Source organism: Triturus cristatus, chromosome 7, assembly GCF_964204655.1.
Source record: "Triturus cristatus chromosome 7, aTriCri1.1, whole genome shotgun sequence".
NCBI lineage: Eukaryota > Metazoa > Chordata > Amphibia > Caudata > Salamandridae > Triturus > Triturus cristatus.
The window spans coordinates 1,855,829,140-1,855,843,802 of NC_140590.1; the positions used below are offsets into that span (position 1 = coordinate 1,855,829,140).

The following is a 14,663-nucleotide window of genomic DNA, read 5'->3' on the forward strand; positions in this document are numbered from 1 at the left end:
TTTAGAATGAGGACAATCGTAGCTTCCTTCCACGATTTAGGTATTCTACCTTCTACACTATAAACACAGTTGAGTAGCTCACATAGCCTTGGAACCAATTCGTCCTGTAGGGCTTTATAAACTTCCCCTGGGAGGGCATCAGGCCCAGCAGCCTTGTTGTTCTTGATCTCTTTGATATGGGTTATTACCTCACTCTCTGTAATACGGGCATCCAAAGCTGCTTGACTACCCTCAGTTAAAACTGGTAATTGTTTGAGTCTCAGCCAATCTTGAATGCTCTCTGAACTGGGGGAGATCTCTTCCCTCTATAAATCCGAAAACAGAGAGAGGAGACTGTTTTGCATGTCTTCATGCTTACATGAGGTTTCTCCATTCTCATCTATAATTAATTCATTTGTATTGTTCTTGGCGCGATTTGCCCGCGCCTTCCAGGCCAGAAGGGCCCCTGCCTTTTCCCCATATTCAAAATGCTGCATGTTATGGGCAGACCACTGGGCTTTGATTTTTTGATTCGTGTTTCCCCCTATATTCCTGGCGGAGGCGATCAAGGTCTTTATTGATACGCGTCAGTTCTTCAATGGGTGGCTGAGGGATACTAAGCCTCACTTTCTCCAATATCTCTATCTCTTTTTCTAGCTTCTGAAACTCCAGTGACTCTTCCCTATTTTTGGAGCAGATCAGACTGTAGCTGCCCCCGAAGATTAGCCTTAAAAGCATTCCATACAAAGTCTAGGGAGGTCGAACCGATGTTATTGGCAAAAAAATCTGTAGTGGATGTTTTAAGTCAACTTATTAGATCAGGATCACAGAGCATTGCCCTCTTCAGAGTCCATCTGGAGTTTTCTGCAGAAGGAAATGGGAGCGTGGTCAGAGAGAATGCTTCGTAAGATAGAAATATCACCAACCCTCTCTAACCCCAGCTTGTCCTCTATTGTGAACAACATGTTCTGAAGAGCAGAAAAGCTCAATCCAACGATATTTAGCAAAGACAGTTTGGCACTCAGAATTACTCAGATGTGTCTCCTGAAGAAGACAGATCTGTGCAGAAGATTGTTCGAGATATTTAAGTACTAATCTTTACCTGCGTGGACACCTGAGCCCATTGATGTTCCATGATATTAGTTTAATTTTACTGCTCATTAAGGCTTTAAAGTCTGTCCATTTGGGGAGACAACATTCGTTATTCTATGGAAGGTGTAGTTTCTAACGCAAATCTGAGATTGAGGATATTTTTTTGATTTTCTCCCAATGCTCCCCCACCCTCCCACTGCCCCCCCCCCCGATCCTCCAGGCATAAGCCCTATGGGCGAGGTCCCCTTGATGCTATCAAAACAAAAATGATTGTATTAACCATAGTCCTGGCCTCTCTGAAATACCTGCGAGATACCATTGTAGAAATTGCTAAACTAAAATAAAACCTTCAAACCACCCATCCCTGATCTACACCTCACTCCCCCCACTAATTTTATCAATGAGAGCATCCACCTCCTCAGTCTGTCAGATGGTATACATGTTGTTGTTCCACATAATTCGGAGGGATGCCGGGAACCTTAATTGGGCCTTAGCCCCTAGTGAAGTCAAAACTGTCATCCTTTTACCCAGCTCCCACTGTTTTGTGGCAGTAGTATGTGAAATGTCGGACCTGATGGAAAATGAACTAGAAAAGGAACTACATTTTATCGAGCCAGCTTTCAGAACTGAGGATAGGATTTCTTTCTTTTAGCGAGTACGTTAAAAATTTTACCAGAATTGTGTCCTTTAAGAGAAAGATCACAAAGTTTTTGATATCCATCTCCCCCCCCCCCCCCCCCCCCCCCCCCAAGTCTTCAGGGACATTTAGTATTCTTAGATTGTTTTTTCGGGCGTGATTTTCGAGACGTTCAATATCATCCTTCAATTCCCGGTTCACTGTTGCTAACTTGTCCACTTCCACACATGAGCTAACTTGTCCACTTCCACACATGAGCTGTACAGGGCTTCCTTAATTTTTGGGATTTCAAGTTCCAAAACACCCGTTCTCCGAGTTACTACTTCGACGTTTTGAGCAAGTGCTTCACATGAGGACTGAATAGCTGCTTGGTTAGTTTTGGAGATGGTGAATCTTTTCCCTATATCATCCCTCAGAGCCATCAAGATATCTGCCAAAGATCCGGCCCCGTCGTAGAGGATGCATCCCTTTCGGGAAGATCTGATGTACCCGGCGTATGTGAAAGGCCCGGTAAGGCTGAAGGAGAGGGGCAGATGGGGGCTACAGAAGGGGCAACCAACCCCGCCAAGGCCATATCTTGCGAGGAGTCCGACCTGTTGCCTTGGTCGGGACTGCCGGGGAAACATGGCGGCTGGAAGCTAAACAGCCGCGGACGAGCTCCCCTTCGATACATACCTTTGGACCACCCATTGAACCCTGCAAGTGATTCTAGAAGCGAGAAATGGAAGTTTACCTCCCTGATCTTCGTCTTTAACTCTCCTCCACCCCCCCACTCTCCTTCGTGTGTCTTCAGTGCTACAAGCCCCTATAACTCTTCTTCTTTCCCCCCCCCCCCCCCCCCCCCCGTCGTATTCCTAAGTGAGACTGCAAAAGGTGATCACTTGCGTTTCTTTTCTTTCCTTCCCCCCCCCCAGTGGTTTCCACGGGTCGTCACTGAGGACGCGAATGGTGCTCGGCTGCACGGCAGAGTCCGCACCTGGGAGTACGGGGCGGAGGGCAGCAAACGGCTGGGGCTGAGAGCTCGGGAGCTGCTACAAGGTAGGAGAAGACCACCGATTTCCTAGTATAGAGCATGTTCTAAGGTACAATCAAAGCGAGTCCCTCGAGGTCCAGGGGCCCTGTTGGATGGAGCCAGGACTGTTAGACTCTTGGGTGGTCGCTCCTAGCAGTGTTGTTTATGCTCCTGTTGTTCAGCTGAATGAGAGTGATTTAAGAAAGACGGTGTGGTCTAACCAGCACGGGGGGCCCCGAAGCTGCATGGAAAATGTTAGCAGCCCCCAGTGTAGTGCCCCCTTCAGTATACAACGCAGCCTTAAAACAACTGTGTAGGTACACTCTCCGTAACAGGGTGGCTAAATTCAATGCAAACGTCGATCACTTCTCGCATTTCTCCTCCTGTTGCGGAGGTTAGAGCTACATCTAGGCAGCGTAAGGAGAGAAACGCAACGGAGTCTACACCAACGGGGGGTAAAGGGAAGGGAAGGGCCAAGAAAGTTCTATCTTCAACAGTCAGAGTAACTCTCTCCTGGAAGACCTTTTATAAGGTAATAGCTACCTCCTCTGACAAGGGATTAAACATAAAATCCAGCATGGCCACTCGGAGCATACAGACTGCTCAGTTGGAGACCCTAGTGCGTCAAGAAAGCAATTCTCCTCCTCCTTTGCCATCTGAGCCTTCGCCATCTGAGCATGAGACAATGGGGGGATAAATACACAGGTAGAGCAACCAGTCATTATTCATCCCGCTATCGACCTATCTAACAGGTATAAGGGCGTGGAGAGTCAAGGCAATCAAAGCCGTCCTTCTCGTTTCAAACCTCGTCCCACCCCATGCTGCTTTCACTTCCCTCCCATTTTACATCTCGGCCCCCACCCCAGCTGGCTGCCGGTTTCACTTCCCATCCCTCATGTTTCACACCTCGACACCCCCCCCCCCCCACCCCTACTGGTTTCTCTTCACATCCCTCCCGTATCATGCCTCGCCCCCCACCCCTGCTGGTTTCACTTTCCTCCCCTCCCATTTCACATCTCAGCGCACCACCCCTGCTGGCTACCGGATTTAAATCCCATCTCTCCTGTTTCACACCTCGGCCCCCACCCCTGCTGGTTCCACTTCCCATCCCTCCTGTTTCACACCTCGGCTCCTGCCCCTGCTGGTTTCACTTCCTATACCTCCCATTTCGCACCTCGGCCCCATCCCTAACGGTTTCATTTCCCATATGTCTCGTTTCACACCTCAGCCCCCACTCCTGCTGGTTTCCCTTCCCATCCCTCCCGTGTCACACCTTGACCCCCACCCCTGCTGGCTGCCAGCTTCACTTCCCTTCCTCCTGTTTCATGCCCCGGCCCCCACTCCTGCTGGTTTCACTTCCCATCCCTCCCGTTTCACACCTCTGGCCCCCTCCCCTGCTGGTTTCACTTCCCATCCCTCCCTTTTCACATTTCGACACCCCACGCTGGTTTCACTTCCCATCCCTCCCGTTTCACATTTCGACCCCCCCCCCCCCCCCCCCCCTCACCACTGCTGGTTACACTTCCCGTCCCTCCCGTTTCACACCTCGGGCCCCCACCCCTGCTGATTTTACTTCCCATCCCTCCCTTTTCACATTTCGACCCCCCCTTCCCACTGGTTTCACTTCCCATCCCTCCCGTTTCACATTTCGACCCCCCCCCCCCCCTATCACCACTGCTGGTTTCACTTCCCGTCCCTCCCGTTTCACACCTCGGGCCCCCACCCCTGCTGGTTTCACTTCCTGTCCCTCCCGTTTCACATTTCGACCCCCCCCCCCCGCACACCTGCTGGTTTCACCTCCCTCCCCTCCCCGTTTCACATCTCGGCCCGCACCCCTGCTGGCTGCCAGTTCCACTTGCCTTCCCTCCTGTTTCACACCTCGGCCCCCACCCCTGCTGCTTTTACTTCCCATCCCTCCCTTTTCACATTTCGACCCCCCCCCCGCTGGTTTCACTTCCCATCCCTCCCGTTTCACATTTCGACCCCCCCCCCCCCATCACCACTGCTGGTTTCACTTCCCGTCCCTCCCGTTTCACACCTCGGGCCCCCACCCCTGCTGGTTTCACTTCCTGTCCCTCCCGTTTCACATTTCGACCCCCCCCCCCCGCACACCTGCTGGTTTCACCTCCCTCCCCTCCCCGTTTCACATCTCGGCCCGCACCCCTGCTGGCTGCCAGTTCCACTTGCCTTCCCTCCTGTTTCACACCTCGGCCCCCACCCCTGCTGGTTCCACTTCCCATCCCTCCTGTTTCAAACCTCGGCTCCTGGCCCTGCTGGTTTTCACTTCCTATACCTCCCATTTCACACCTTGGCCCTATCCCTAACGGTTTCATTTCCCATATGTCTCGTTTCACACCTCTGGCCCCCTCCCCTGCTGGTTTCACTTCCCATCCCTCCCGTTTCACACCTCGGGCCCCCACCTCTGCTGGTTTCAATTCCCATCCCTCCCGTTTCACATTTCGACACCACCCCCACTGGTTTCACTTCCCATCCCTCCCGTTTCACATTTCGACCCCCCCCCCCCCCCACCTCACCACTGCTGGTTTCACTTCCCGTCCCTCCCGTTTTACATCTTCTTGGCCCCCACCCCTGCAGACTACTAGTTTCACTTCATTCCTCCTATTTCACACCTCGTTCCCCACCCCTGCTGCTTTCACTTCCCTCCCCTCCTGTTTCACACCTCGGCCCCCACCCCTGCTGGTTCCACTTCCCTCCCCTCCTGTTTCACACCTCCGCTCCCACCCCTGCTGGTTTCACTTCCCGTTTCACACCTCTGCCCCCATCTCTACCAGTTTCACTTCCCATGCGTCTTCTTTCACACCTCGCCCCCCACTCCTTCTGCTTTCACTTCCCGTCCCTCCCGTTTCCCACCTTGAACCCCACCCCTGCTGGCTGCCAGTTTCACTTCCCTTCCTCTTGTTTCACGCCCCAGCCCCCACCCTTGCTGGTTTCACTTCCCATCCCACCCGTTTCACACCTCGGCCCCCACCCTTACAGGCTGCTGGTTTCAATTCCCATCCCTCTCTTTTCACATCTCGGCCCCCACCCCTGCAGTCTGGTGGTTTCACATCCCATTCCTCCTATTTCACACCTCGGGCCCGACCCCTGCTGGCTTCACTTCCCATCCCTCCCGTTTCACACCTCAGATCCCCACCCCTGCTGGTTTCACTTCCCATCCCTCCCGTTTCACATCTCGACCCCCCCCCCCCCCCTGCTGGTTTCACTTCCCAACCCTTCCGTTTCACATCTTGACCCACCCCTGCTGGTTTCACTTCCCATCCCTCCCGTTTCACATCTCGACCCACCACCCCAACCCCTGCTGGTTTCACTTCCCATCCCTCCCGTTTCACATTTCAACACCACCCCCACTGGTTTCACTTCCCATCCCTCCCGTTTCACATTTCGACCCCCCCCCCCCACCTCACCACTGCTGGTTTCACTTCCCGTCCCTCTCATTTCAAACCTCGTTCCCCCACTCCTGCTGGTTTCACTTCCCTCCCCTCCCGTTTTACATCTTGGCCCCCACCCCTGCAGACTACTGGTTTCACTTCATTCCTCCTATTTCACACCTCGTCCCCCACCCCTGCTGCTTTCACTTCCCTCCCCTCCTGTTTCACACCTCCGCTCCCACCCCTGCTGGTTTCACTTCCCATTTCACACCTCTGCCCCCATCTCTACCAGTTTCAGTTCCCATGCGTCTTGTTTCACACCTCGGCCCCCACTCCTTCTGCTTTCACTTCCCATCCCTCCCGTTTTCCACCTTGAACCCCACCCCTGCTGGCTGCCAGTTTCACTTCCCTTCCTCTTGTTTCACGCCCCAGCCCCCACCCCTGCTGGTTTCACTTCCCATTTCACACCTCTGCCCCCATCTCTACCAGTTTCAGTTCCCATGCGTCTTGTTTCACACCTCGGCCCCCACTCCTTCTGCTTTCACTTCCCATCCCTTCCGTTTCACATCTCGACCCACCACCCCAACCCCTGCTGGTTTCACTTCCCATCCCTCCCGTTTCACATTTCGACACCACCCCCACTGGTTTCACTTCCCATCCCTCCCGTTTCACATTTCGACCCCCCCCCCCCCCACCTCACCACTGCTGGTTTCACTTCCCGTCCCTCTCATTTCAAACCTCGTTCCCCCACTCCTGCTGGTTTCACTTCCCTCCCCTCCCGTTTTACATCTTGGCCCCCACCCCTGCAGACTACTGGTTTCACTTCATTCCTCCTATTTCACACCTCGTCCCCCACCCCTGCTGGTTCCACTTCCCTCCCCTCCTGTTTCACACCTCGGCCCCCACCCCTGCTGGTTCCACTTCCCATCCCTCCTATTTCACACCTCCGCTCCCACCCCTGCTGGTTTCACTTCCCATTTCACACCTCTGCCCCCATCTCTACCAGTTTCAGTTCCCATGCGTCTTGTTTCACACCTCGCCCCCACTCCTTCTGCTTTCACTTCCCGTCCCTCCCGTTTCCCACCTTGAACCCCACCCCTGCTGGCTGCCAGTTTCACTTCCCTTCCTCTTGTTTCACGCCCCAGCCCCCACCCTTGCTGGTTTCACTTCCCATCCCACCCGTTTCACACCTCGGCCCCCACCCTTACAGGCTGCTGGTTTCAATTCCCATCCCTCTCTTTTTACATCTCGGCCCCCACCCCTGCAGTCTGGTGGTTTCACATCCCATTCCTCCTATTTCACACCTCGGGCCCGACCCCTGCTGGCTTCACTTCCCATCCCTCCCGTTTCACACCTCAGATCCCCCCCCTGCTGGTTTCACTTCCCATCCCTCCCGTTTCACATCTTGACCCACCCCTGCTGGTTTCACTTCCCATCCCTCCTGTTTCACATCTCGACCCCCCCCCTCCCTCCCCCAACCCCTGCGTGTTTCACTTCCCTTCCCGTTTCACATCTCGGCTCCTACCCCTCCTGGTTTCATTTCCCATATGTCCTGTTTCACATCTCGGCCCCCACCCCTGCTGGCTGCCAGTTCCACTGGCCATCCCTCCTATTTCACACCTCGGGCTCCACCCCTGCTGGTTTCACTTCCAATCCCTCTTGTTTCACATCTTGACCCCCCCCCCCCACCCCTGCTGGTTCCACTTCCCATCCCTCTTGTTTCACACCTCGGTTCCCACCCCTGCTGGTTTCACTCCCCATCCCTCCTGTTTCACACCTCGGCTCTCACCCCTGCTGGTTTCACTCCCCATCCCTCCTGTTTTACACCTCGGCTCCCACCCCTGCTGGTTTCACTCCCCATCCCTCCTGTTTCACACCTCTGCCCCCACTCCTGCTGCTTTCACTTCCCATCCCTTCCGTTTCCCACCTTGACCCCCCCCACCCGTGCTGGCTGCCGGTTTTACTTCCCTTCCTCCTGTTTCACACCCCAGCCCCCACCCCTGCTGGTTTCACTTCCCATCCTTCCTGTTTCACATCTGATGTGGACCATCAGATGATGGGATACAGTGATTATAGCCCGTAGTGTGAACAAATGTTTTTTGCTTTTGTAAAGCAGAGTCTATGCAGGAGGTAAAGACGGTGTGGACCACAATAGTGCCAGATTCCAAGGGCAAGAGGGCTAAGAACTTTGGCACGGTCCGAACCATCGAGAAATAAGTACCAGTAACTGACCTGATTTGTGGGTATAATGATAAATCCGAATCAAATTTGATACCATAATTTCTATTGTCAGCTGCGGGTAACGAAGGTTGAGCAAGATCCCTGGGCCACCATTCCAAGCTCTGAGAACAGGAGTATGTCCGTCTTGTCAGTATTGCATTTCAAATGCCTCTTTCATTCATTCGCTTACTTTGGTAAAACAGGCATTCTAGTTATGTTGTGTCCTAATAGATTTTTTTTTATCAAGTGAGAGAATTGATTTCCTGTGTATCATCTGCATATGATATCTCTGACTTCAAATAACTCAAGGCTGCTAAAGGCGCCATATAACCATTGAACAACAGAGGGCTCAGAGAAGACCCTGTGGAACTCTATAGTTCAATGTTTTATACTCTGAGCAAAGCGTGCTGTGTGACACTGCCTGTTTTGTTATTGCCAAGAAATGACTGCAACCATGGTAATGCAAGTCCGCAAATTCCCACATTTGCCATCTTTTGTGGAAGCAGGGCATGGTAAACCGTATTAAATGCCGCAGACAAATCTAAGAGACAGGGTGGTGGTGGTTTTCCAGGAAAGGCACAGTGGTAAGTCATTGAAAATCGGCATGAGGACGGCGCAGAGGAGCTTGTGTCCTTAGGCGTAGGCACAGTGTGGGCAAGGGAGCGAAGGTGCTTGCGAGTGGCTAGAGGGCATGGTAGTGGTGGTTTCCAGGTTGGTGGATGTTGGCCAAGAGGTCACAGTGGTTTCTAGTGTATTTTCTTTGTTGTCTTGAAGGGTTGCAAGAGTGGAGGGGGTTGAGTTTGGATGTGAAGTAGTTGTATACTGTGCTAATCTTGTTGCTGAAGTGGTGAGCAAGCCAAGAGCAGAGTTCCAGTAAGGGGGTGATGGTCGTAGAGCTAGCGGCAGGGGAGGTGAATTCACTGTGGAGAAGATTTCTTTCCAGTTGTTGGTACTGTTAATCCATCAGGGCGCTCTGTACATCTGAGTTGCTGGTGGTAGTGCCAAAGGGTTGATATGTAGGTTTGTCTGTTATGGGTATGATCCCATTGGCACTTCAGCTGTTTGTAATGATGTTTGGTAATTTGTAAGTCATCTGTCTACTAACATGCTTGAAGTCTGACTTTGAGCGGGACCATGGTGTCTCGGCAGGAAGTGATCCCATTGTTGAAGTTGCCGATGGGTCAGGAAAGGTCCTTCTTGATGCTGCAGGCGGTTGGTATGGAGTACTGCAGACCATAGTTGCTTGACAATTGTGTTCGAGGTGCGTTGGGTGGCCTTGGTGGGTGTGGTCCTCTGTTGAAGGGTTAGGTGTATGTCAAAACAGACAAGGCAGTGGTTGGTCCAGAAGAGGGGAGTGGTCTTCTCCACCATGATATTAGAGAAGTTGGTGAAGACAGGGTTGTGTAAATGTCCACTGGTCTGGGTGTGGACTTTCACTCGTTAAGTAAGTCCAAGTGTCTTCAGAACTTCTAGGAGTTTGGCGTTAGGGTTGGTGTGGTAATCCAAGTAGAAGTTGAGGTCACCAAGGAGGGTGAAGGAGCTAGAGATGAGCATGAATGGGGTTATGGTGTTTGCAATGGTGTTTCTGAAGTCGGCTCTTGGTCCGAGAGGCCAGGAGTAGGACTTCTCCTGGGTAGTGTTGCTCAAGAGGCTGAGTTTGAAAGCCAGATGTTTGAGTTGGTTGCAGGAGTTTGCCATAGTGACAGAGCAGTGGATTTTTTCCTTATAGATGGTTGTGATTCCTCCTTTTGGTTTGCTGGTTCTGTCCAGTCTTGTCATCTTGTAGCTGGGAGGGATGGGTGTTGCTATGTCTGGTGTGAAAGTAGGTTGAGCCAGGTGTCCATGACCGAGTAGGTCCGGGGAGAGGTCCTTCTGGAGGTCCCAGATTTCATTGCTGTGTGTGGTAAGCAAGTGGTGGTTGAGGAGTGCACGGGTGAGTGTTGCACATGGTAGTATCCTGTGAAACAAGTTTGCACGTATGGGCTGCGGGTAGAGGGGTGATGGGATGAGAGCTGGGAGAGGCGCAAGATAAGCAGCAGGCGGCACAGACGAATGCACTTCAGTGCTGGCCGAGGAAGCCTGGCTGCAGCGTGGGGGTGGGTGTCCAGGGTTATGAGCTTGGAGAGCTGAAGCAGACTAGCATCTTTGGCAGCGATGGGTGGGGAGGGGACCAGGAGTCCTGGCGCAGGGCAGAGATGGGAATAGAGGGGCTTGCCTTGGTGCCTCTTTGGTGTCCCTGCTGCGTATGACCATGCTGCAGCCACCATTAAGAAGGTCTGCGAGGAGAGAAGGAGATCTTGGTGAAGGTGGGGTACGAGCATGCAGCAGGAAAACGAAATAGGCGGGAAGCAGTAGCAGGAAGGGGCTTGTGACAGCACCGCACTGTAGGCAAAATGGAGCAAAAAAGGCTATAGAAGGTGAAAAGAGGTAAAGAAGGAGCGAAACAGGCTGAGTCTGAAAGAGGTTAAGAGAATAAAAGTGTGAAAAAGGAGGCAGAGTGCCAAAGTGAAAACGGAGGCAGAAAGATGTGGAAAGCGAGGCAACAGGAAAGCTGAAGTGAGAAATCTAGTAGAAAGCGGTTTGAGTGGTAAGAGTGAGAAAGACAAGACAAAAAAGAGCACAAAGTGAGACAAACCGAGGCAACAATAGCAAAAAGCGCGAAAGAAGCTAAGGTGAAAAGTTGCAAGAGAAAATGCAGAGCGCAAACAGACAAAAGGGAAACCGGATGCAAAACAAGAAACTGAGGGAGACTGGGGCTTCAGATTGATGCAGCAGAGCAGAAGCGGGGTCTCAAAATGTCAAGCCCGGTCCGAGGAGGAAGGCAGCAGGTAAGGCTTTCAAGTAGGGCCAGGCAGCGCTTTGAATAATATTTTTTACGTTTGCTGCGCTCTGGACCTCTGCTCTGCCTTTGATACAATATATGACCCTGCTTTAATTCATTGACCTCGGAGTGCAAGGCATTGCTCTACACTGACTCTCCTCATGTCTTTCCAAATGCTCTCACAAAACTGCCTCCCTCCATTCTTGACCTCCCCGTTTCCAAAGGTGCCACCAGCACTCTTACCTCATCTCCTTCCTAGATATCGCAAGTCCTTCAACTACATCTATGCTAATGTCCTCGGATAACCTTAAACTGGAAACTTTCTCAGACCTGCGCTCCCATGCCCTCTTCCTTCCAGTGGCTTTTGCATACCCACCTAAAACCCAGCTGTGCAGAATCAAAGATGAACACCCACTGAAGCTGGTCCACCCCACACCTTATGTCCTCCAGAACAAGGACCATCAACAGCATAATGAGGAACCCGGGGTGGGCCATGGACTCCGATCACTCCGGTCTTTCCCAGGAACAAACCTTCCTTCCCAATGAGCTTCATGAAACACATTTTACCACAGTTTAGTTACCTCAAAGGTTACAGGCCCTCATCGCATTGTCTCGCACTCATCACGTAAAGATATTATTATTTCTCGGAGCACCACATCTTTGTCGTTCACAGATATCTGTCCTCTGCTGCCTGGCAGCTGCATTCTGCATGTGCCAGAGAGGGACCTGGTATCTTTTACTTGTTAGCATCTGCCTACCATCACCCCTGCCATTTAGACTCTACTGGCTGCCTGTTGCCAGAGGCATCTACTTCAAGGCGCGCTCCATTAGCATCGGGGTATCAACAGCGCCTGCTGGATTTCCCTGCACCCCAGACTAGACACCTAACTCCCACGAAGGTCCTTCAGATCAGTACTGGCCCTGCTCCTGACCATCCCCAAGTTCAGAAACTCCTGCCTTGGTTGGACCTGGTTTGTAGTCCAAACAGCTAAGTTGTAGAATTCTCTTCCAGTATCAGAACCCTTGACAGACACATCGATTGCTGTGGGGCTTCCATGCACTAAGATTATCTAACAGCGAACACTTGTCCTACTGTCTGATGGTGAGTGCTCGAACCGTCGAGAGCAGTGGATATGATAGTATCAACAAGCGCACATTGGCAGCAACATTGCTAGCCCAGCTTTGTCCTTTACCCATGGCACGCAATGATTGTTACTTGGGTCATACTAGAACCACACAGCAGCACACTCTCCTAGTCCTGCATGGGAATCTGGATGACCACTTCCCAGATGGCACAGGAACATTCAGATTGCCACACCAGTGGTAAGAAGCTCTTTACAAATGTTTGAATACAAGTGACATTTTGTATCTGCAGCAGTAAGACCTGTCTGTGCCCATCCGTAGTGTGTGTCTGGTAGACAGACTGGACGTACAGTAGTGACATGTTTATCCCATGCTCGCATTGGCGCCTGTCTGATACTTCTGCTGTATTCTTATTTCTGCAGGATGGTGGAGTGCACCGCTACTCCTGGGACTTTGCTCATGTGAGCAAGCTAATGGGGGTTACAAATCTGTAATGAAGCCCCGGGCAGTGTGAATCATGGCACTCATTCCTCTACCATCACCGAGAACCTCAGTCCATCACGCTGAGGGCAGATAAAATCCTTGTTACAAAGAGTCCTCCGTCTAATGCACTCCAGCTTTTGGGGTCAGGAGTCCTCATGTGCTCCTTCCTGTATCCGATGTTACTGCAAGTAATCGGCAGAGCCTGTTTTTTTTTTTACCTACTTGTTGAAACAAGTCAGACATTTGGAATGCTTTAAATGGAGAGATGAATGCTATTGTGTGTATCACTTTGCTAACCGAGAACCTGCTGATTTGACAAAGCCATGCAGGCCTGAAGGGCACAGCTGGATGGCGCCTGATGCCCGACATCTGCAGTGTCATCATTCAGTGATCACCTCTTACACACCATAGACCAGCTAGTCTCCTCCTGTTAGGATTTACCAGCATGTCTGCGTCTCTGTATTTATTGAGGCTTCCGCCTACCCATGTTTGCTTGGAGTTCATCACTTGTGCGTACATAGCCTTTCTAGGGGGAAGAGTCTAGGCTCGGTGGGTGGTAGTGATAACCAATGGCTGATTTTATTTGAAATCGCACATGTGATGACAGTATATTATACTTTACTATATGCAGTAAGTAATGTAACTTTTTATATTTCAGGCTCAGATTATCGTTCAAGATGCCTCTGCCTATTTCTCTGACGAGGAGTGGAGGCTTCTACAGGAGTGGCAGAAAGAACTCTACGGGAATGTGATGAAGGAAATCCACCTCGCCCTGATGTCACTTGGTAATGTCCTTGTTATGTTGATTTAATATCGTGCACACATCGCCCCGGGAGGGGTATCTCGCCGCTAGGGCAGATCATAGGCATGAAAATAAGAACTGTAAGTAAAAATAACACTGTCTAAATTAGTTTTCTGAATTTCCTGTGGTCAGTACGCGTTCGGATGTGATATTCCAGCAAGAAGGGGCCAGATATGAGAGACCATCTCCCCAGTCTTATCAGGAAGCTTTTCAGTCTATGAGAAGCCCAGCATCACTGCAGTGGCCACCACGGGTTTGCGTCCAAGTAGGTCTTTGGTCTGTCCTAAAGATGAACAAGATCATATCTTCCTCTTTCTCCCAGTGATACGATTTGTTCAGGTGTACCCACTATCCGTGCTTAGAAGGCCATCGTGAAAGTGTGAGGGGTAGAAAGAAGGGGTGGGAAGTCACTGGCTGGAGGTGTCAATAGATCCGGTGATATGGATTCGTCTGGGGAACAAGACGGCTGCAGGCTTGCGATCGCCTCTATTGGTACATACATGTAGACAGCAAATAGACTGTAAATGATATTTCAGAAGTATCCGTGTGATGTGAACAGGTGGCTGTCACTCCTCATCAAAATGAAAGGCTTAACATGGAGTCAGTACCAAGTCTTTGGTCTCCTTAATTGTAGCTGCCACACATTTACCTGAATCAAGTGATATCATTTATAGGGCCACAGATAGGGGTATTTACGTACAAGTAATGCTCGTTCCAGAGGTGGAACAGCGCATTTTTTAATGCATGAGCAGCTGTATCAGTTCATTCAGTGTACAAAATAGTCAAATGCCAACACAGCGGCAACTAAACAGAAGCAATATTTCATTTTCTATGATGTAGTATCTTCATATAATTCGATAAATATTTTTTTTACATTTCCATGTATTGTGTTTATATTAAAAGAGAACTATACAAGTTCTGTAAATTACTGGTGAGTTATGGGGGATGTGATTGTATCAGATTCTAAATTTTAGGACACAATAAAATTGCATAAAACGTGTCAGGACCACAAGAACTTTGGAAACAAAACTAATCTTGTGCTGGTTGGTCACAAGCACAGGAACCGTGTGCAGAGGGTTTTTCCTGCCCCAGGTTACTGTGTTCTGCTGTAAATGCCCTGGATAGGGTGCATTTCTGATTATTTG

The 14,663-nt window shown here is 51.0% G+C and overlaps 1 protein-coding gene across 1 annotated transcript in view; it reads left to right on the forward strand.

Annotated features, from left to right (window-relative positions):
- Positions 1-14,663, forward strand: part of LOC146813464 (uncharacterized) — an 89,577-nt gene that overhangs the window by 7,258 nt on the left and 67,656 nt on the right. Inside the window, exon 2 of the mRNA XM_085620231.1 lies at positions 13,375-13,501. Coding sequence (XP_085476357.1) covers positions 13,375-13,501 — 127 coding nt within the window. The remainder of the gene's footprint in view (positions 1-13,374; positions 13,502-14,663) is intronic.